Genomic DNA, 22,502 nt, shown 5'->3' on the forward strand with positions numbered 1-22,502 from the left:
CATTCGGTTTCCTTGATGTTTAACTCATTAAGAAGCTAAGTATTTATTGACGTTCGATTTCTTCATATGATTCCGTCAAGTACTATTATTTGATGTCCTATAGTATCTGTCTTAATTGGTTTCGGCCTAGAGTCTTAGTACTCGACCTAGGCTTTACGGTGTTCGGTTTGAACTCTCAAGAGTTAGTTAATTAAATTGGCTCACTTGGAAAATAACGTTCGATTCTATTAGTGTCCGAGAAGTATTATTGTATTTGGTTTCTTTCACAACAAGTGAGTAAATCACTCGATTTGATTTGTTTTGAGTTGGAGATATCTCGGTCTCACTCCAAGTTTTCAGTCTTGTTCTAGGTTCAAAACTAACGTCCAATATTTGGTATCCTACGAGATCTTTATTCAAAATGGTTAAGTTGAGGTGTTAATAATGAAAGATGATGGAATATGATATAGATGAAATGACTTTGGTTATGAAAGAGTATTCCGGGGAGGAATATCTCATAAATGAATATTGGAATTGGTAATGTATGAATGTGGATAAAGCTAAGCTGGCGGTTCATCCTGATATTCCGTGATTACTCGTTTCTCACGTAGAGAAGGGTAAGTCATGTATGGGAATGACAGAAGCTCCTAGTCCTTATGGTTAATTTGGACAGATAGGACTAACCTCGTGTGACAGCTGTTGAGGGTATCCCAGTTACTATATCACCCGGGTGCACGAATGTCGTAGTTACACAGAATTCATACAGTCCCGACAGTCAGAGTATAGTATTAGGCTTTGCATGAAAGAGTTAATGATTTATCTTGTTTAGTTGATTGTGTGAAATATATGTTGATACTTGAATTAAATTACATAAGCTTACCCTATTTCCTGTCTTGTCATGTATTCCCGTTCGTTCGTCCTTGTCATTGCGATGATCACCTGTGGGTGAGAGCAGAAAGAGAAGAGTTGCTGGAAGAAACATTGGAAGAGACGGATGTGAAGGTCGAACCTTAGGACCCTCGGTCAGTTGTTGGCCTACTCTTTTGTGGGAGCGTTCAATCATTCGTTTACTTTATCTTTTGATTTCACCGTTCATAATAGAAAGGGTTATAAGCCATTCATTCTATATTTGTACTTATAAATCGTTCGACCATAACCGTACATCTTATTTTTTTTAAGAACTTAGCTATAATATTATTTATGTGATATTATATGGTTTTACTCATTTTTTTGGATGTTACACACATCTTTATCAAATCCCACCAAATAAAGGAAAACTATTATACTTTAAAGAAGTTGGGTTATGACTCAAAGGATAGATAGATTCTGGCTTGATTTAAAATTTCTACACATCACACACACACAAAAAATATTTAATTATTATTATTAAAAAGTAAATTTGGTTTGATTGATTCAAGTTCAGATCTCAGGGATGCTTGCAATGCTTTGATCTCGTCGGAGAAACAACGAATCGAATCGTTCGATTTTGGGGACAACGTTTCGCATTCTGTGAACCGTGTGCTAATTTTTGGATTCAATGACGTCCTCCAGCTCTAGCAGGAAGATCCACTTTGATACCACTGAAGATGAACTCACCGAACATGAAGAAGAAGAGGCAGAAGTAAGTGTACATTTTCATTGCAAAAAAGTTAATGAATCTAAATTATTTTTGGTTCCTGAATTTGAATCGAATTTAGACGTGCTGATTCGTTTCCGTGTTGATGAATTCCCAGGTTGAGCACTTTGATGATTTCACTGTCGCTTCTTCGTGGGAACGGTGTGTCTCTGCGTTTGGCTGTTAATTAGTTCACATTGTTGTGTGTGTGCTCTTCGAATGCATAGATAGAAGATGCGATTAGTTTAACTTAAACTTAATTTAAGTTTTTGTTCCGTGCTTTTGTAGGTTTATTTCTGAAATAGAGACAGTTTTACGGGCATGGATATCTAATGCACCAAATAATTTGTTGGTAAGTGTTGGAAATAACAGAAGCTGGCATAATTTGAATGCTATTGGTGTCAAATTAGTCTTGCTATACAAGTGTACATGCTTGTTTGATATGATATGATTTCTTCAATTATGTTTTTGCAATGGTGTTTAAGGAATGACATGGTGTTGATGGAGGGGTTTTTGTTGATTTTGAAGTTGCGTTCTTTTCTGTTGGAAAATAAAAATTTATGCCATTTTTGTTTTGGATCGGAGTGATCATCTTCATTTATTTTTTCCCCTAGGAAAAAGGTGCAGTTCTCCTGGAAGATTCCGGTAATTTGTACAAGGTGAAATCTGAAATGAAGTATGCCATGAAAAGTTACTGCATGGAGTTCTATTTCAAGACTGACCCAGATGGTAATTTTTTCTGGGGTTGGGGTTGGGTAGGAATGTGTAGTAGGTTGATGTTTAGGCTCAGGAAAGTGTTTTTTTTAATCTATTGTTTTTATCTGGTTGATGTAGGAGAAATTGCAGACTGGAACTTTGATTTGCATGATCTGCAGTTATGTTTTGGTGTAAAGGAGTTTTTGGTATGTTTAATGCTGCGCGTTTCCTTTCACTGGAATTTAATGGGTCTACTATGGATAAGGAAACACTACTTTACACGTATTTCCCTAGGTAATTGCTCCTCAGAGCGCAAGTGGTGTGGTTCTTGATGCTCCAGAGGCTAGCAAGCTCTTGAGTGCTGTTGCGATTGCTTTGTCTAATTGTTCAAGGTAATCATTGTTCATTGCTCTTTAACGATTAGGGAGTAGTGAAACTTTAGAATAACTTATGTGCATACCATATTTATAATGCATTTTTATGTATGATATTTGCCTGTGATAACTACTCAACTTGTTTCACATTAATATTTGGGTTTGTGTTGTCTCTTGTTTTTTAGCAGAGAAGTTACTGTGTTATGGGATTACAATCTTATTATTTATGGGGTTTAAATAGTTTTTGTTGAATATCCAGTTTAGTTTAGGTCATTAAAGTGGAGATGTGCTTTCTCATGACATTGGGTTCATAGTTTATGGCCAGCATTTGTTCCAGTTCATGATCCATCTCGGAAAGCTTATATTGGAATTCAGAGCATGGGCACTGTTTTTACTAGAAGATTCGAAGCAGATCGAATTGGTAGTCAGGTTCCAATAAAACTCATGCATTTGGAGGGGCTGTACGAGTTATTTGTATCTAAGTTTGTGAGTTTCTCTCCCAGGTTCAATTTAATATCTATCTGATTTTACGAAGTTGGGACACATTCATTTTTTAATTTTGTATGTGCTCCCTGCTTTGTGCTTCTATACTTGGTCGTCTTATTTTAAACCGAGGCAATGTATATAGTGCACTGGTACAAATGGTTTGCAATTTAGTCTAACCTCTTCCCTAAGGGGATGGATACCGTGAATTGAAATAAGTGATTGGTACATGAATGAATAATGAATAATCATTCTGTAAGAGGGATATGAAAATGGACACAACTTAGGAGAATCCCACAGGCTCTTTTGGTATTGTTTAATCAAAATAGGATTTCCAGTTTAGTAACCTGTGCATGCATTAAAGGTCAGCATGGATTACCAAGATGAGCTTTATTTCTGTGTAACAGTTTTTCTAAATTGTGGATGTTTTTCTTTCATTAATATTTGGATGAAAGAATTAGAAATTGTTTTCATCTTTCTGAGAAAATTATTTGTGTGATTTGTTCTTTTTTTCCCATTATATATTCTGGCTTACTTCACAAAGTATGTTGATTGTAAACTTTGGGTACACAATAAGCTCCTCCTGTGATTTGTCTTATATCCAGCAGCTCTATATAAACTTTTGACTTCATGTCTGCACTGTTCTTCTGACTTTCACTTTTAATGATTAATTTCCATTTGATGCTGAAGGCCTACTCCACATTGGATCTGTCTGTACATAATTTCAAAGTCCGATTTGCAATGAAGTTGACATTCAGAACACTTCCCTATGATGACGACAACATGAAAGCTGCCAAAATTAGCAAATCTGAAGAAAATGTTACTGGTGAAATGTCTGATGGGATGCAGTGGGATGATGATTGTTCTTGGAGTGAGTGGTATTCTGCAGAAGATCCTGTTAAAGGTAAACTCTAGGATGTAGGGTTTTGTAGGTAAAAATAGCTGAGCTTCTTGATTGGATGCTTTCATTAGAGGTATTTTGGTGAATTTGATACTTAACCATTCACAAACAGGGGCTTTACTGTATAGCGATTCTTCCATGTTCAAAGAATACACATGGGACTTTAGAGCCAAAACATATAGGATTTTCAGAGATTCAATATAGACTATAGATATGCCTTAAACAGAATCTGCATAGACTAAAAATTTATCTTAAATAGAGCTTATAAATTGGGTAATTCTCACCTGTGTTGAATTAAGTCCTGAAACCCAAACTCTAAGAGCATATTTGATTAGTTTTTCTTACTCTTTTTTCTGTCTATTTGCATTTGTCCCCTAGAGAAATTTGTTTGGTGACTATGGGTTTATTTTTGGGTGCTTTTAGTCTAGGTCTTGTCTTTTTTAGTAATAAAACCTCTCCAACTTTCATTATTTTCATGAAGCTCTCTGATCTGATATCAATTCCAGAACCATTTAAGTTACTGTTGGGCCGCATGCAGGTTTTGAACTGATTGCAATATGGTCAGAGAAGATGGTTGAAAATTCTATGGAAATGGCTGAACTGGAAAATGCTTCACCGCATGAAGCTGAGAAGTGGTTGATCTCTCTAAGGTTTACACCAAATTCTAAGTTGTTTGCGTCACAGAAACCAAATTTCTCTTGAACAATTGCTGCTTATTTTATTAATTGATATCTGTTGCTCAAAGTGTTTTAGTAAATAATTATAAGGTTCAATGTGGTTCGAATCACTGTTCAATTTACAACTGACAAAAATTTCGTTTTCTTCAGCATGTTTATAACACTCAAGAATCTTTTGGTATTCTTCAATGTTTTGATGACTACGGATTATTTTGAGAAAATAGGTCAGGCTTAGGCTTTTATGAAAAAACTTTTTAGGCTTATAGGTCAACCTTTTTAAGTAAATATGAATAATAATTTTTTGTTGTATTATTATTATTTTAAATTTGTTATATGTATTAAAACCATATATTATTTTTTAATTACTAAACATGATTAACTACTCCATAAAAGATCATAAGACTATTGAAAGATAAATTTATACTTTATTTAAGGGCCTTATAAAAAATTAGATTTTTAAATCTGTAATTTATTTTTGTTGTGTTGTATATAGATAATTATATATGACAAAGTCAACTATACATATTATATGTGAAAATTGAAATTATTAATTAGTTTATTTAGCCTAATAATACAATAATTTCACTAGCCTTTCAAAAGCTTTTAAAAAAACAGTTTTAAACAGGTTTATAGGTCAGGGTAGACTTTCATGCAAATCAAGCTCGACCCTTAAAAAAAGGCCTGTAAGAGGTAATAGACCAGATTCATACTTTGTTTTTTAAAGAAGGTCAAGCCCAGGGCTAGTTAAGCTCGACCTATTTCCACCCCTACTAGCAATATTTAATAGATACATTTAATTTGTTATTGACTTGTTATGCTTTTTAATTACTTCTAAAACTCAGTAATATTGAATTGTTATTCTTTTAAATAATTAATAAAATTGAATAATGTGGTATTATTTTTTACATATAGACTTCAAGGTTCCACTGGGAATCCGGTTGGATTTTCTTCTGAGTTGCGTCTTCTGGTTGATGCATTGCAAATGTCATTTGAGGCACAATTTATGGAAGATTTTGTTTCAGGTTTGAATTTGTTTTTGGTGCATTCTATGGTGTACTAGTTCACTTATTCATGCAGGTTTGTGTTTCAAAGTTAGTAGTGCATTTTGGCACATGGTTCATTATTTCCCCTTTTTCTGGCCCTTTGCAGTAGAAAATCCAGGTTCTGATAATATAAAATCGGCAATGGTTATACCTTCACCAACCGTTAGAGATCGTGTGTTGAAAGAATTGTTTATTGATGGTATGTGAAACTCTACTTTTGTTACCTTCCATTTTAGGAAAATACTCAAGTACTTACACTGTTGTTATTTCATCAATTGTTAAAACATGAGCACCAGCCTACTTCTTATTAGACTTGGTCAATGTTTTCCCAAGTTTGCTTTTTGGGATTGCTCTTTGCACATCCTTTTCTAATATGGTATCAAAACCCATTTTGTCGTGCTATTGGGCTTCTCACAGATGTGTCATTCTACAAGCTTTGTGCTATAACGGAGGGGTGTGTAAGATATCCCACAATAGTTAGGTATATTGAGTGTATGTAGTTGTTACTCCTTTATTTGCCTTCCACTTTGGGTAAATACTCAAGTACATATGCTGTTGTTTGTTAATTCATTAATCGTTAAAATAAGACTCTTACTTATAAGGCTTGGTCAGTCTTCTCCCATCCAAGGCTTTTGGGATTGATTTAGGCAGATTTTTTCTAAAATGGTATCAAAACCCATCTTGTGTGGATGTCGGGCTTGTCATAGATGTGTCATTCTACAAATTTCATGCCATAGGTGTCTCGTCTTGGGCATCAAGGGGTGTCTATAGATATTCCTCTATAGTTAGGAATATTAGGATTGCACTCCTTACAAGAATTGATCAATCCTTCCCCCTCCTAAGATAGTTGTTGGAATTGAGTTAGGCTCGGTCCATTAGATTCTATATCTACATGCAATCTATCATCAATGAATCTGCTAAAAGCAACCTAGTTTGGGACACTGGATGACGAAATGGCCTCCAATGTAGTGTTAAATTTAATGTTGGTACTTCACATTATTTTACTATAATCAGTGATGTAATGTCTGCAGGTGTACAATTCTCAGATTTTGCTGATGGTGGATATAAGACTTCTCGAGCAATAAAAGGCGCACCTCTTGGTTCACTGTTTGCACAATTTTGTTTACATTCTCTTTGGTTTGGCAACTGCAATATACGGGGTATTTGCCAATAGTAAATATAGTTTGTTTGTTGTATTACCTAAACCTAATTAAGAGAGTAGGAATAAATTGTTCATCTATTAAGAATTTATTTTCTGAGATATCTCATTTGTAGTTATATTATTCATTTGTATTACCCAATTTTGGTCTGTCAGCTATTGCTGCGCTATGGATAGAGTTTGTTAGAGAGGTTAGGTGGTGTTGGGAGGAGTCACAACTATTGCCCAGGATGCCAACTAATGGATCAATTGACCTGTCCACTTGTTTGATTAATCAAAAACTTCAGATGGTAATTTATTTTTATCTATAAGGAATCTTTACTGAAATCTACTCATTGTGTGTTTGTTTGCTTTGTTTATATTTTATGTGCAAATTTATGTTGCTAAATATGGTTCTTGATAATGTCATATGTACTTCGTTACAAAATAGAAACAAAAATGCAGAATTGAAGTAGGGATAAACAAGCAACCGGTATTATCGCATAAATGCCACTGCAGGGTAGTGAAAATAGAACTCCAGGATCTCTCAAAGAGAGTCACCTCTCAACTCCTATTCACAGGATATGAAAATAACTACGTCCTCTACATGTCATCCACTTTTCTAAAACAAGGTTCACATGTGAGAATGGTAACTACCTCCAAATATAGGTCACCCTTTTCCTCTCCTCCTATCATGCACCCTCAACGCCTTGGTCATAGTTGGTGTCATGTGATTCATGTTACCGACTTCACCTAGTGAGATAAGGCTTTTGTTGTTGTGGAGTTGTACCCTAGATCAGTTATTATAAGAAAAGCTAGAAATATTTCAGTGAGCTCAGATGTTTTGGCCTTTATATATTATATAGCACATATTGACAAAATTGATACATTTTCTGCTTTGTTATTTAGCTTGCAATATGCATTGAGAGGAAGTGCCAGCTGAATGAGGAATATCAAGACTGTATTGGAAGTTTGGATCAAATAGATTCCATGAGTGAGGTCACAGACTGGTTTTATCTCTCTTGGTTTTGGTTTAGATCAATTGTTGTATTACTTCACTGTATTCTCTTTACAGTATTTTTTTCACTGGGTGTTAATAGGTCTTAATTGAATAACAGGATGAAAGTGTAGTTGGTGATGACTCATTCAGTATACAGACCTCCAGTGATGACTTTTCTGGGAAAGTTGACAGGTGAACTTAGCAAGTGAGAGCCTGCTCGGTTGTTATTGTTTGTATCTCTCTTCTGACTGCTTATATAAACAACTCACTCTCTTATGGAGATTTCGTCCATTTTTTTTGTCTCGACTTATTACTGGTCTTAGTTAAGTTAGTTTTTGAAGTTTCTATATATGTATCCATATTTGTTTATTTATATACCTAGAGTATATTGGTTAGATAAGGGGACCTTTTGTTCCTTTTTTTGTTTGATTTTAGAAGCTGATTTCTTCCTCTATATTCTAAGAGGGGAATAGAGAGAGGTTTGGTTTTATTTATTGGGCATGAAAACATTCTCTGGTCATGTCAAGTGATAAGAAAAAAGTGGCTATTGTAACTAATTTAGATCCTTGTGAATTATTTATTTTTCTAGATGAAAAATTCAGCAACCTTGGTGTTCCCTGAAAAAAGGAGGGAGGGTCTCTTTTTGCTTTAAAAACCAGTGATTTTAAAACTATGTTCTTTTTATCCAGTAGCTCGTTTTTTAATCTGTGCTGGTTTAGGACTCTAATTGGTTTAGGCTGACTGATGGATGGCACATAATATAGCATTTTCTTTTTATACTAGTTTTAGTTAGTTCACATTTAATTGTATTCCTTTAGTGATATTCGGGTTTTGGAATCTTTCACTTCAAGACCAGTTTGGCTTTGACTTGGGGGGATCTGATGGTCTATCTTAGTTCTGGTACAGTGTGCATACTCTCCTACTGGCCAACTTCTGGGTAGTGAAAATTCAACTTCACAACTGTTTATTTTTTTTTTCTTGTGTGACATATCTGCTACTAAGAATAATTACGGATTTGTACACTTGTAATTCATGTCACGATTGTATACTATAATATCCTTGAAAATTTTTCTAGCACAAATGGTGTCTGGTTCTATGTTAATGCTGCATTTTTTCAACTACTGATGATTTATGATATTGTGGAAAAAAATATGATTTTAGCAGAAAGCTCGAAGACGTGCAGCTGTCAAATGACAAAGAAACTTCAGACTTGACCAGGAGAGGTTCTGCTGGTATTGTTGATTCTATGATGCTACTCAAGTCTCATCAAAGTATGCATGCCCCATATACACAGGTTGTTCTTGTATCCAAATAATATTTGGCATTTTCATGTAATATTAGTTCACCAATTTTTGAGCAATACAATGTCTTTATCTTTTTTGCTATGCCACAGGAAGCACCACTTATGACAGAAGACATGCATGAGGAGAGGCTTAAAGCTGTTGAAGCCTTTGGTGATTCATTTGTAAGCTCAAACGCATGCAATGCATAAAATAATTGCAATCATGTGTTATAAAAGTTAGAGCCTTAGACCTCATAGACCTTCTTTACATTTCACACACGGGTAAATGAGAAAACAAGATCCATTGAATAATGAGGTTATATGTAAGGAGTATAGCCTGTTCTTTGTCATCATTGTTGCTAAAAGTTAGTATCATTTTTCTAGAAGAAGGCTGATATCTATCGCTCCCTATCTTGACCCTGATATGTTCGTTTGATCATGGATTAAATTGTCCTGTATTCTATATGCAAAGTAAGATGTTTAAAATTTCTTTTTGGATAGCTGAATCCTGTTACAGGAGGTTGACTAAGTAAAGTGAAAAGACCAAGCTGTGAAATTTGTTATGCACAGAAATTGATGGCTGTATCAAGTATTCAAGGAACTACGATGTGCTAAAATATGAATCACAGAAACAATATTGTGACATGTGATGTCTAGTTGGGCTTGGGATTTTGATAAGCACCCCACTACTTGTGGAACTCATCCTCAAAAGCTAACTATTAAAATGGGTGAACCAAATACTTAAATACTTCCCCAAACATCTCATATTATTCGTTGTGGGGGGACTTAGACATCCCATAATACCTAAGTTCCTAAAAGATTAAGGTTTTTCTTATTCTTTTCAAAGGCAACTCTGAAAGTCGCACAAGAAAAAAAAACCAAACACCAAATATTTATCTCCTTTCTTGAATTTTTTGAAGCTTCATTATCATCGGATTAATTTATGCATATTTCTGCTTTCAATCTAAAACTAAAAGGGGATGCAGCAGGACTGATGGATGTTCCACACTTCTATTTCATATATTACATCATTAATTAGCAATTCCTTTTTATTTTCAGAATTTCTCTGCTCAGCTGGAAAGGGATATCTTAACTTCAGGTAATAATTGCATATATTTGTTGTTGGTAATGGATAGGTAATAAAAATATATGTTGGTAATAACACTGGGTAGTTATTGATAATGTCTCAAGTTCCTTTTTGTTTTCTAAAAGAATACAGTTAATTCTGATTTCTGAAGCAAATGCGTGAGACGTTAAAAAATAATTTAAATGTATAGTTGCATATTTACTAGAAGATGATGTGCACAATGCTTTCTAATTTGATGTATCTGCCTCATCAGTATAATGGAATGACGTTTTCATTAATCTATTCTTTTCACTCATGAGGTTATGTTCACCATGCCATACTCTTAGAATCTGGGTTTGGGTCTAACTCAATCCCACATAATTGACTCTAAATATGCTTGGTACCGTTAGTTTAGTTTATTCTGAACCAAATGGAACTGTATGTATGTGTGTGGGTATAATGAACTTTTTTCATGCAAAAATTCTCTTCAATATAACAATATATGATGTGAGAGACCAATAATGGTTTTGTTACTAGATATGTCAGCATTTAAGGCGGCAAATCCAGATGCTATCTTTGAAGATTTTATTCGGTGGCATTCACCTGGGGATTGGGAAGAGTATGATGACCCTGAGAAAAGTAAATCATCATCATCATCCAGTGCTCTTGACACTAAAAAGTCAAAAGATAGTTGGCCTCCACAAGGGAAACTTTCAAAGAGAATGTCTGAGCATGGAAATTTATGGAGAAAGCTTTGGAATAGTGCACCTGCTCTTCCTGCTTCTGAACAGAAGCCTCTTCTTGATCCGAATAGGGAAGGAGAAAAAGTAAGTATTGTTCTGGAAGTTTAAATTTATTTTGCTTTTGCTGTTATACATATTTTTGGGCACCGAGTAATTTATACCAGAATAATAGTATTTTTGTTACTTGGTTTCCATATTGATGGGAAAGCTGATCCATTTATACTTTGCAGCTATTTCTTTGTTTTCTCATTCTAGTGGATCTATCATGAGGATCTTAATGATAATAGGAGCTTTGCCCTGATCGTTTCCCCCTTTTTGTTTCTGATGTGAATATGAAATGTGTCGTTCTTTTAATGACAACTAAATATGATGATCCGCTAAGGGATGGTTAAATCTTGAAATTTAAGTCAATTTGATACAGCTTCTAAATCCTAAAATCCGGTCTAATGAGAGGCGTGCTTCAGTTTTGAATAGGAGTGCCATGTCGTTGTCCCTGTTGATTTGTGACTCATGGGCCTGTGTCATTTGATGTAACTCTACGGACATTGGTAGGAATGAATGGGCATAAAAATTATATCAGCTTAAAGGTTGTTGGTCTTCTGGTTAGCAACCAGAGAATTTTCATTAGAAATAAATCCTTGAAGAAAATTCTACTTGTTCAAATCACCTTATCCAATTTTGTGTCATCTTTTTCTCAACCGGTATCACCCCAATTTAATTTTTGTACAATTAAAATTTGATATAAATAAATATCTTTGAATATATAGATTATATTTTAAAGTTAAAATAAAAATATATGCAATAAATGCATCTTTATCTGATTTCGTGGGTCATTGCACTCAAAGTTGATGAGTTTCATCCATATTTATACGAGAAGATTTACTTTTGGAATGCAGGTCCTATGGGTAAACTGGATGCCCTTGGTGAATTGAGGGCCATGAAAGACAGATAAAAGTTTAAATTATTATTGTTCGCTTCTAACATTTTCTTGTGATCAAATAATCAAATGAGTTTTCTTTTTTCAAAAATTGCCACTGTATATTCATGTAAAGAAGAAATAGATTGCTATATAATAAGTATATGGATTTTGCTTGAGATATGCTGTTCACTGTGTATATTGTGTGCTATAAATTTTTATGCTTTCAATTTTCCAGGTGCTTCATTACCTTGAAACTCTGCAACCACATGAATTACTTGAGCAAATGGTGTGTACTGCCTTCAGAGCAGCTGCCGACACACTAAGTCAGACTAGTTATGGAGAACTGAAACAGATGGAGACTGAGATGCAGCAACTTTACCTTACAATGGCATCTGCTTTGAGGCCTTTGCAAGGTATCTATTTATTTTTCTCTTCATTGGAAAAGAATAATTTTTTAATACTCTTACATGTTCTTGCAGTAAATCGCTTGTCCGGAGATAGTGAGACTATTGAAGACTTAAGACGACTAACTGGTACTCTTGAACGAGTTGAGAAGTTACTGACTCTTGCAGCTTCCCTTCATCGCAAGCTTTTAAAAGCACCACGACTTTCCAGAGAAATTTTCAGCGATTACTACAATTTTTATATTCAAACAACGGCAAAGGGTTTCACAGAGGACAGTGGTGAAAAGGTGAGATGCTTGCAATATATGCCTTGAAATACCCTTCCTGATTTGGGTAACGTTCCAATCTTTCTTAGCATTGAACTGAAATGCATTTCCGCTATCTTTGGTGCAATCTTTGTGCAGGAGTTTGACAAGAAACAAGAAGTAAGGGACGTTGAGAGGGAAGTGTTGTCAAATATGTTTGTTCCTCCTACTGCTAACCAATCTTGGAGAAAAGTGTTGAGCATGGGAAATCTTCTCAATGGCCATGAACCAATCGTCAGAGAGATTATTTTTTCGCTGCGTGATAGAGTGAGTGGTAATCACTATGCAGCTCGTAGTGGTAATGTTTCTCAACAAGAAATTCAAACTTACAGAATGTATATATGTGGGACGTCTAATGACCTACGTGTAGCACTTTCTGTTGTCTCGGGTGATTAATTTTATGGTCTTTTTTTGCTACAAATTTTTAGTTCTAGGAATTAGTCACATATGGTATCTGTCTTATAATTAAATCATTGCTAAATCTCCTCCCAAAAATTGAATCCTGCCCTGAATTGAAAAGAGGTTGTCGATTGAATTCTAAGAAGAGGGATCCAAATGTAATTGAAACTTTATACATACTGAGGATTTTACAATACCATTATTTCTGTAAAAAATGATTCAGGAACATTAACAGAGATATTCAATTGAAGAGCAGTTGTCGCAATAGTTAGTAGGATTGACATTCAGTATATGCATTTGGGGAAGTGAGAAACACACAATAAACACTCTTTATAATTGCTTAAGATGTTATTTAATTGCTTTAAAAGTGTATCTTATTACTAAATTTGACAAAAATAGCTTATTTCGCCTCTTTGTAATATTTCTTCAAAAAAGTCACTGTGAGATTTCATTTAGACTCATCTATCCTTAATTTTATTTTTTATTTTTATTAACGTGTCCCATTAGAATTTTTTTCTGTCTTAAAAAATTCTTACAAAACACAGGTTGGTAATTTGACCTTTCAGCTCATTATACCTTTTTAAATTGTTTAAAAATCAGATTGCATTTATTGGACAAAAATATTAACGAATGGTCAAGTGTCTATTTTAAATAAATCATAAAATTAGCTTGAAACAAAAACGATCAAAGAAAAAAAAAGCAAAAACATTGGTAAAAAAATTGGCAAAACGGTATTCGCAACTGTTCAACCCTTTTGTCGAACATAGTTATTTTTTATTCTTCTTACTGAACAAATAAAAAAAAGCCACATATAGTATTTTTTTTATCATTGATACATATTGTTATTTATTGTCCAAATTCAATTACTATTATTATTATTTCTATGGCTTTTTCTCTTTGACTCCAAAGACCAAAACAGTGAATTTAATGCTCCCTTTTCCACTTTTCTCCTCTCTCCCTCCCTCTTTCTTTCTTTCTCATGAAAAAGAAACCAAAAGCCAGAAATCCTTTCCCATGAAAACATCAACCTCAAACCCTCTTCACCCTCTCATTCATTCACACTCCCCAAAAACAAAACTTGTTTCTTTCACTTCCATATACCCCAAAACAAAACCAAAAACCACACTCACCTAAAACCTCACTTCCTCAATCCAAAACAACAAAAAAAAAAAACACTGTTCTCTCAGATCACACCACAAAACACACACTCACCTAAACTCAACCAACCTCAGTGTTCTACAAGCCCTTCACCATGGACTCATCATCAGGGGGATCACAACCCCAACCACCATCTACCACAGAACCCACAGCTCCACCACAATCTCAAGGATCATCACCAGCCCTACCACCACCGCCACCACCACCACCAAGCCGCTACGAATCCCAGAAGCGTCGAGACTGGAACACCTTCTTTCAGTACCTGCACAACCACAAGCCCCCATTGACGTTAGCACGGTGCAGTGGAGCACACGTCATTGAATTCTTGAAGTACTTGGACCAGTTTGGCAAAACCAAGGTCCACATGTCCGGGTGTCCCCACTTCGGACACCCTAACCCTCCTGCACCCTGCGCTTGTCCACTCAAACAAGCGTGGGGCAGTCTCGACGCTCTTATCGGACGACTCAGAGCAGCCTACGAAGAAAATGGCGGTCGCCCTGAATCTAATCCGTTCGGCGCTAAGGCTGTTATGATTTACCTTAAGGAAGTGAAGGAGGGCCAGGCCAAAGCCAGAGGGGTCCCCTACGAGAAGAAGAAGCGAAAGAGAAGCACCACAAGAGTGTCTAAGGTTAGTGATAGTGGTGCTGCCACTAGTATAGTTCTTCAAGTGAGCGCCAACAATGATAGTAACGTTGGTGTTGATGCTGCTTCCAGTGCTAGTTTACCTTCTTCAACAACAACCACAACCACAGCATAATTTCAATCATTGCTTATTGATTTTTACCATTTTTTAGGGTTACTTGCTATACCTATATTTAGCTTTCTAAATTACACGGCTTATTATAATTTAAGTTGTATATTATATTATTATATTATTATATTATGATGCTTTTCCATAGTTGTCTCATGCTCAATCATTCTAGTCTTTATCAACTGTTCAACTAGAATTATTGGTTGTATTTCACATGGCACTTCATCGCTAGGTTTCTTCTCAATTGAGATATTTATTATTTTGTTTTGTTTTGGGGAGAAAGGGGTTAATTATGTTTATGATTGAAGAACTCAAATGAATTAGTCCATTGTAAAGGAACTAAATGCTTTCATTTTCATGAATTTAGACTCAGTTCTTTGTTTTTATTCATGCTTCCTTTCTGGGGTTTACTGTTCTTGCTAGTTTCTTTCATGATTCCATTAAGGAAACTAACAAGAACATCGACCATCTTTGTTTGAAATTACATTTCGTTTTTGTCTTGACCTGATGAAGCTCCATTATCAATCACATAACAGATTTGAAAAAAAAATCACAATGATGTCTTAATCCATGATATATTGTCAAAGATATAGATATAGATAGATAAGAGGGCTATTTCATAGGAATTGACCCTTGCTTTATGATAATATATAATCACAGTCACTTCAGAATTGAATAGTTAGATAATTAGATTTTTAATTTTTTTTCTTTCCCTTTAGTCATTGTTGTGTTGAACAACAGAGAATGAGTCAATTAGAAGGTATAATCTTCTTTATAGCACTCCATGCAACAGTGTTTAATGGTCCCAGGCTCATCACCAGTGATACACACATGCACTTATCATTAGATTTTACACCAATATTTTTGTTTCAGGTGCCCCTTTTGCAACTTGATCTAAGATTTGGTGTGGTATGATTTTGTTTTTCTGGTTTATAATTTTGGCTTATTTTTTTGTCATTGATTTCTGCATAGCATTATTTCATCATCTCCAATGCCTTATCCTTTCTCTCTCTCTCTCTCTCTCTCTCATATGATATCTATAATTGACATATCTTTCTGTGAAAACAACACCTAATAGAAAAGATATAGATGCATGCATCAATGGAAAAAAAAAGTAATGCCTTGTGATTGCTGCTAATATTTTATTTTGGTAACCACCAACTAAGTGTGAAAATGACCATTAGCCAACCCCTTTTATATGTTTATATATATTATATACTATCACTCATTCATTTCTATTATCATAACTCTCAAATTCTATAATTGCAATGTTGCATTTGTTATTATTGCAGTATCACTCATCAATAAAAGTATCTTCTATCTGTCTAAGCAAAATCATCTTTAACAAAACAGATACGATCAATTGAAAACGACACCTCACTAAATACAACTCATAAAGTTCAAAAAGATAAATATACTTTCTTTAAACTATATAGAATAGATGCTTTTTAACATGTTAATAAAGAAAATAATAAACTAAGCAAATCCACCTTCTTTTTTTTTTTATGTTAATTGGAAATTTGGACCATATATCATTATTCGTGTACTCATGATAATGTATATAAATTATGTCTTTGTATTACTTTTTGTTTGGTTCTTCTTTCGAAAGAAATATTTCACACGCTTTTGAATTTAACATGAACTTTCGCTTTCTGTAGACTCTTGTGGAACCACATTATAATTTCGTGTAGGAAAATTTATTTCTCACTCTCTTTTGTTTTTTCTTTATTATTATTATTGTGTGCGGTGACCACTTTAACCATTTCAATTTCTGAAAAGTCAAAAAGAAAATTGGGATATGTCCCTTCTTTTTCTAAAATAAAAATTATATATAAACATTTCCTTTCTTTCTTTATTCATTACTCATTGCACCTCCTCGGTCTCTTCTCCTCTTCACCTTTTCTTCATTCTCTTTATATATATATATATCTCATTCCAATTTTACCCTCAAAACATCCATTAGGTGATGAAGTATATTATTTATTTATTATGCTATAATACATAGGTCAGTGAAATCAATATCATAAGGTTCACCAGGAGGAAAATCTCACATAGGTTCTGATTTTTTTTTATCTCTTTGCATTTGAAAAAGAAAAAGAAAACAAAATATGCTTCATTTATGAGAGAGAGAGATGGGGAGATGAAGAATTTTGTGTTGGTTGGGATTTCATTAGATTTAGGGTTTGTTTTTTCCTTGTTCTTAAGGCACATGCTTCTTGAGATGGTCCCAGACAAAGACCATTTCAAAAGGACCATTATTGAAGTTATAAATTGAAAGTAAAAATATAAGCTAGAAGTTTCTCTATTAGAATATAACCTAAATTAATTTATTATATATATATATATATATATATATATATATATATATATATATATACGTACATGTGTATGTATGTATTATAAAAAGTAATTGATAGTTGCTGTGAAATCCTATTACTTCATTTATAAATTAGAAATATAAATCTTGAAATTTTCATCATGAGAGGGTTTACATATAAATGACTTGTGTTTAAATTTATATAATCTTTTACTTATATAATATGAGGAAATAATATATATGTTAACTGTGTAAACGTGGTCTTATAACTGCAATTATTATTATTAGGAGCAGAAAAACATTTAGATTAAGGTTGCTACAAGAAATTTAAAACATATAAATTTATTGAGTATAACAATGTAAAAAAGACAATAGAAGGGTTTAATTGTGTATCCAATAAGGAGGTGACAGCGCAATGTTACTCGGTTTTTGTAGTGACAGAAAATGAACATAAGGTGGGGTACAGTGTTCCTAATATGCAGCAATAAGAGCCATATATTTAACTTCCATACTTTGGTCACAGATAGGAGCATTAACTTGTTGACAATTAATAGTGTACCAACATGGATAGAGATTGGTCTTTCTTCTGCAAAATTTTTAGGGGTCCTACACTGCTACATTGGACTTGTCTCTTCTTCTTGCCTTTGCATTCTAATCCTTTCATGATTTTTAAAATTGTGGAGGATCATCAATTATTATCCTTTTCTTTTCAAACTTCCTCACTCACTTGTTGCAATCTTGGTTTTGCATATTTTATGGGTATCATACTTATTTTTGAGAGGTATTCTTATTAAGATAAAGTTAATTGGTTATAAATGATAAAAACAATTGGGTAGATTTAATTAGTAACTTGGTCTCGATTGTTTTTACAAATACAAATAGAGTTAGTAATATCAAAGTTTTTTTTTTGTTTATTGATCTTTTGAGTCTTATAAATTTTTTTGGTAATGTTTTTTTTATTGTGTTTTTGTTCTTTCAAGTCATAGTCAATATATATAAAAGACATTCATACATTCAAATTAGATTTATAATTGTGTATATCAATGCCAAATAATTAAGAATCACCTACCTCTTTCCAAACTACTTATATTTATAGGGGTGGTAGGTCTAATTATGCTTAATATGATTTTTGTCATTAAGATGTGGTGTTTAACATGTTAATTACTCCTTAATCTGTCATTACTATGGGTTGCTTCTAATATTGTGTTCTCATGGGTTGGTTGAGAAGTTTCTCTTATCCATACATAAGTTGTTGAGAGCTTCAATTTTAGGGTTTGTATGTTGGGATGTGTTGTCTCGATAAGTTTGTAAGATCTTCTAGTGCTGAGGTTGTTTGTTATTGCTTTTGTTTATCGCTTTTAGTTAGTGATTTCATTTGTTTGTTTATCGTAAGTTTGTTGCTTCTAGTGTTGTTCTCATGGGGCTTGTTGATGAGTTTCTCTTATCGTTACATTGTATGTTGAGAGATTTGTAAGACCTTTTAGTGTCAAGGAGTGTGGAAAGTATGTTTTGGTACTAAAAAAACATGACTGATACATTTATATTTAGGTATATAATTGTTTTTATATCTTTTTTAATCAATTTACTTAATTTAGTTATAAGAGTCAATTTAGTTTTTTTTATTAAATTGACCTTAGAAAGTTTAATAATACCACGTGTCAAAATTTAAATTATTTATACTTTATAAGTATCAAGTGTCAAAATATGAAAAACAATCAAAATTTTAACATGTGATATTTTCAAACATTGTTAATATCAATTTAATGAAAATATCAAATTAACTTTATTTAATAAAAGACTCAATATAAAAAAAACTGCAAAATATAAACCGTAATCGTTAAACGGATGCTCACATCCGTTTACCGATTACGGTTTATATTTTAGGGTTTTATTATGCACCTTCACGCCTCTTAACCTCTCACGCCTCCTCTAAACCAGCACCTTGAAGCACCACCCCACTCACGGCTGAAGATGAATTGCTTTCCCCACTTTCAATCTTACTAAACACAAAGTCCACAACACTCTCACGTCACAATTCTATAAAAGAGAAGAAGAAGTGGAACATGAGAGACAACCCAACGATAGTGGAACGTAAGAGTGAACCTGAGAAAAATAATAAAGAGAAAGAGGAAAGAATGATAAAAAGAATGAATGTTCACGGTGAGATTTTAAATAATATTAACCCTAAAATTTTAATAAGGATAAAATATGAATGAAAAAATAAAAAAAAAAGGGTAAAAGGGGAATGGGGTGGTGGAGGGAGTAACACCCTAAAGTTTTTTATATTCCAAACTTAAAAAAGCCCATTAATCTACTTGGTTGCTGGGTCGACCAAAAACCTAATTATCGAAAACTATAGGAACTTTCTTCCTCACCTCCAATTTTTTTTTCTTGCACTCCCAAATTATAATGGATTTGGATATTTTTTAATATTTTGCATGTACTAAAATTGGAACTATTAAAAATAAAAACGTCGACAGCAGGATTCGAACCTGCGCAGGCAAAGCCCAACAGATTTCGAGTCTGTCTCCTTAACCACTCGGACATATCGACCTTGTTGATTGTAGGCTTCAATATATTTATATCACATTAAATTAGAATCAAATTATTACAATTAAAGATGCACAACGATATGAAAAACAAGAAGATATATATAGGTATAATGACTTGACGTGAACATTTTATAACTTAACTTTCTTTATTTATCCAATATACATTAAACTAAAAATATTTTAAAAAAATCGACACGTATATTTTATTATTATTAAATGGAGACATTTTTAATTATGATGATGTATAATTACGTTGGCGAAAATTCTTACTAGCATACTCAGTGAATAAATATATTATTTAAATGCTATACTACAAAAAGTTCAGAAAAAAAAATATTTGTAAAAATATGAATATATTTTAAAAAGCATAAAAAAAAATAAGGAAGCACACACACTATCGTTTAGCTTGAAAAAATAAACTATGCATCACTACTTTTATTTGTACTGATAAGTTTTTCTAAATAACTTGTATTTGAGAGAGAGAAAATGACAATTTACATTGTTCCTCCACATTGAATAAAATGATGCTCATTAATGGGAAAAAAGAGTCAATAGATGATATTTAACTAATTAAGTTATATATAAAAGTAAATATTATGATTATATTCTCTAGTCAATATTATTATTATTATTATTAGTTGTATGATATTATAGACTAAATTTTTAACACGTTTCTTTAGTTTAATAAAAAAAATAATCATTTAAATACCTTTTCCTTGCCATTTTTAGTCTTTTATTTCAATATATTTTTTACTTATATTTTGATGTAAAAAACAAGAATAGTTATATATATGTTATGTGCAGAAAATAACTAAAAGTATACTATTTTTAAAATATATAATTATATAATGTAATAATATGGTGAGATGAGTTATATATGTTATTTGAATTTTGACTTTAAATTATATTCTTTAAAAAAAAGAGTATGAAGGATTGTTGTTGGATAGTGCATCTAATATCCTTAAGACTAGATGATCATAGTGTTTCTAATCAGATTGTCATTTACTAGTTGAAAGTAACTAATGAACATGAATAGTAATCTTCATGTAACAAAATGCACTAAAATATGGTAGCCTGAACCTAGGTTGGGTTTGCGCATTGGTTTGCTAAACCCAAGCCAACAAATACATTGGTTTGTTGAACCTTGGTCACGACCATACTTGCTGAACCTTGGCCCACGAACGATGACGAAGATAAACGTTTGTTGAACTCATAATGCAAAGCAAGTTTGATGAATCATAACCTGAAATGAAATTAAGAAAAATTTGAAACATCTCACGCTTAGGTTTGGAAAATTTAAAAATCGGGAGAAATTTGGAAAGATTTAAACATAAGAAAAAAGGTTGGAACCTGAAGTTTATCTATGGAGGTCTTAAACCTCTTCAAAAAAGAATTAAAACTGTCACAATTATTAGTCATCATACAACTCATTGTAACCATATTAAGTAATGTTAATTTGTGGAGGATTTTTATAACCTCCACTGAATATCAATTTTTTTTATAGTGTTAAACATTTTTTTTGTTATTTAATGAATTATAATTACTGAATCTTTATAAAAAAATTATACTTTCTCACAAGTGGATCTACCTAAACATCAAAAGGTGATTAAATGCAAGTGAGTGTTAAAGAAAAAAAGAAGAAATACCAGTAGAGAAAGAAATATTCAAGATGAAATTAAAGAAAAAAGGTTTTGGACGTGTAGAGAATTTACTATAATGAGATTTTCTCATTTGTGATAAAAACTTTATCTAATAATTTTTTTATGTTAATTATTAATCAATACAAATCAAAGTTAGAATAATTGAACAATTTGGAGTACACAACAATATAGAGGAGATTTGGTGACCTTTTAAGGAATATAAGGTTTCAAAATTCAATTGTGTTAGTTTTGTTTACATTTTATATGACTATTTATTATTATTAGGAGTGATTTAGGAGTTTGAAAGGTCTAAAACACTCCTAAGAATTAGATCTTTTATTTAAAATTAATTTTTCGAGCTTTTAAATTATCGTAATTAATTTCATTTAATTTCAAATTGTTCTTTAATTCTAACTTGTGTTTATCATATTTCGTCTTCGTTATCTACCAAATGACTAAATTTTAATCTAATTAATAGTTTTGCAATTCAATCCAAACAAAAGCTACATTTCCTAATAAAAATATATGCAAAAAAACTCTCAAAACTCATAAATCAAAAAATAGAAAACAAAAACAAATAAAATAAACGTATTTATAATCCTAATACAAATTCAATGAATAAAAAAATGAAATAACAATACAAATAAAAATAGCAATACAAATAAAAAGAAAAACATATTAAATTATTATAATAACAATCAAAGTGTCATGATTATAACTAATCATCAAATATACAAGGGAAAAAACTAAATACTTTATTATATAACGCTTTATTGTTATAAATGTTGTTGAATCTCAAATAATAAAATTGTGAAGATAATTTTATAAAATGATAATTTACATATACTTTTAACAAGTCCTTTCCAAGATCTAAATTTAAACATGGTTCATAGTTAACTAATTTTTTATTTTAAAAAAATATTGACAACAAAAAGACTCTTTCATGATTTAAAACCAAAATGAAAAATTGTAAAACTAAACTTTAATTCATATAATGTAAAGAAGAACATAAGCGTACATATAGTCGTATTAGACTAAATAATTATCAACTAATATTTAT

The 22,502-nt window shown here is 32.5% G+C and overlaps 1 protein-coding gene, 1 non-coding gene and 1 pseudogene across 4 annotated transcripts; 2 read left to right on the top strand and 1 right to left on the bottom strand.

Annotated features, from left to right (window-relative positions):
• The first annotated feature begins 1,266 nt into the window (after positions 1-1,266).
• Positions 1,267-13,269, top strand: LOC124839172 (Rab3 GTPase-activating protein catalytic protein). 3 transcript variants are annotated; one of them, XM_047314911.2, is made up of 22 exons: positions 1,267-1,600; positions 1,713-1,756; positions 1,883-1,946; positions 2,209-2,323; positions 2,429-2,496; positions 2,585-2,682; positions 2,979-3,150; positions 3,838-4,051; positions 4,587-4,698; positions 5,638-5,747; positions 5,875-5,967; positions 6,800-6,928; positions 7,084-7,217; positions 7,816-7,905; positions 8,025-8,098; positions 9,068-9,200; positions 9,300-9,371; positions 10,248-10,287; positions 10,792-11,081; positions 12,152-12,329; positions 12,396-12,607; positions 12,725-13,269. In XM_047314911.2, the coding sequence occupies exons 1-22, from the start codon at positions 1,517-1,519 to the stop codon at positions 13,019-13,021; spliced, it is 2,823 nt and encodes a 940-aa protein (XP_047170867.1). In that variant the 5' UTR covers positions 1,267-1,516; the 3' UTR covers positions 13,022-13,269. The 3 variants fall into 3 exon arrangements, with proteins under 3 accessions (XP_047170867.1, XP_047170868.1, XP_087948229.1); XM_047314912.2 differs by having other exon boundaries at positions 9,071-9,200; XM_088092103.1 differs by lacking the exons at positions 1,267-1,600; positions 1,713-1,756; positions 1,883-1,946; positions 2,209-2,323; positions 2,429-2,496 and having other exon boundaries at positions 2,596-2,682; positions 2,990-3,150.
• A 262-nt stretch (positions 13,270-13,531) lies between these two features.
• Positions 13,532-15,080, top strand: LOC124839173 (protein LIGHT-DEPENDENT SHORT HYPOCOTYLS 5 pseudogene; annotated as a pseudogene).
• A 4,641-nt stretch (positions 15,081-19,721) lies between these two features.
• TRNAS-CGA (transfer RNA serine (anticodon CGA)) lies at positions 19,722-19,803 on the bottom strand. Its single transcript has one exon. It is a non-coding gene; the product is annotated as a tRNA-Ser (tRNA).
• Positions 19,804-22,502: the final 2,699 nt, after the last annotated feature.

The sequence above is a fragment of the Vigna umbellata genome, chromosome 5 (assembly GCF_029865625.1).
Source record: "Vigna umbellata cultivar VRB3 chromosome 5, Vumbellata_1.0, whole genome shotgun sequence".
NCBI classification, from domain to species: Eukaryota; Viridiplantae; Streptophyta; class Magnoliopsida; order Fabales; family Fabaceae; genus Vigna; species Vigna umbellata.

What these genes read in the sequence shown, in the direction of transcription:
- LOC124839172 (XM_047314911.2), top strand. Translation starts at nt 1,517, where the DNA reads ATGACGTCCTCCAGCTCTAGCAGGAAGATCCACTTTGATACCACTGAA. An exon ending in AAGTGGTTGATCTCTCTAAG is followed by an intron (nt 4,699 to 5,637) that starts GTTTACACCAAA and finishes TTTTACATATAG; the next exon opens with ACTTCAAGGTTCCACTGGGA. An exon ending in TGGCAACTGCAATATACGGG is followed by an intron (nt 6,929 to 7,083) that starts GTATTTGCCAAT and finishes TTGGTCTGTCAG; the next exon opens with CTATTGCTGCGCTATGGATA.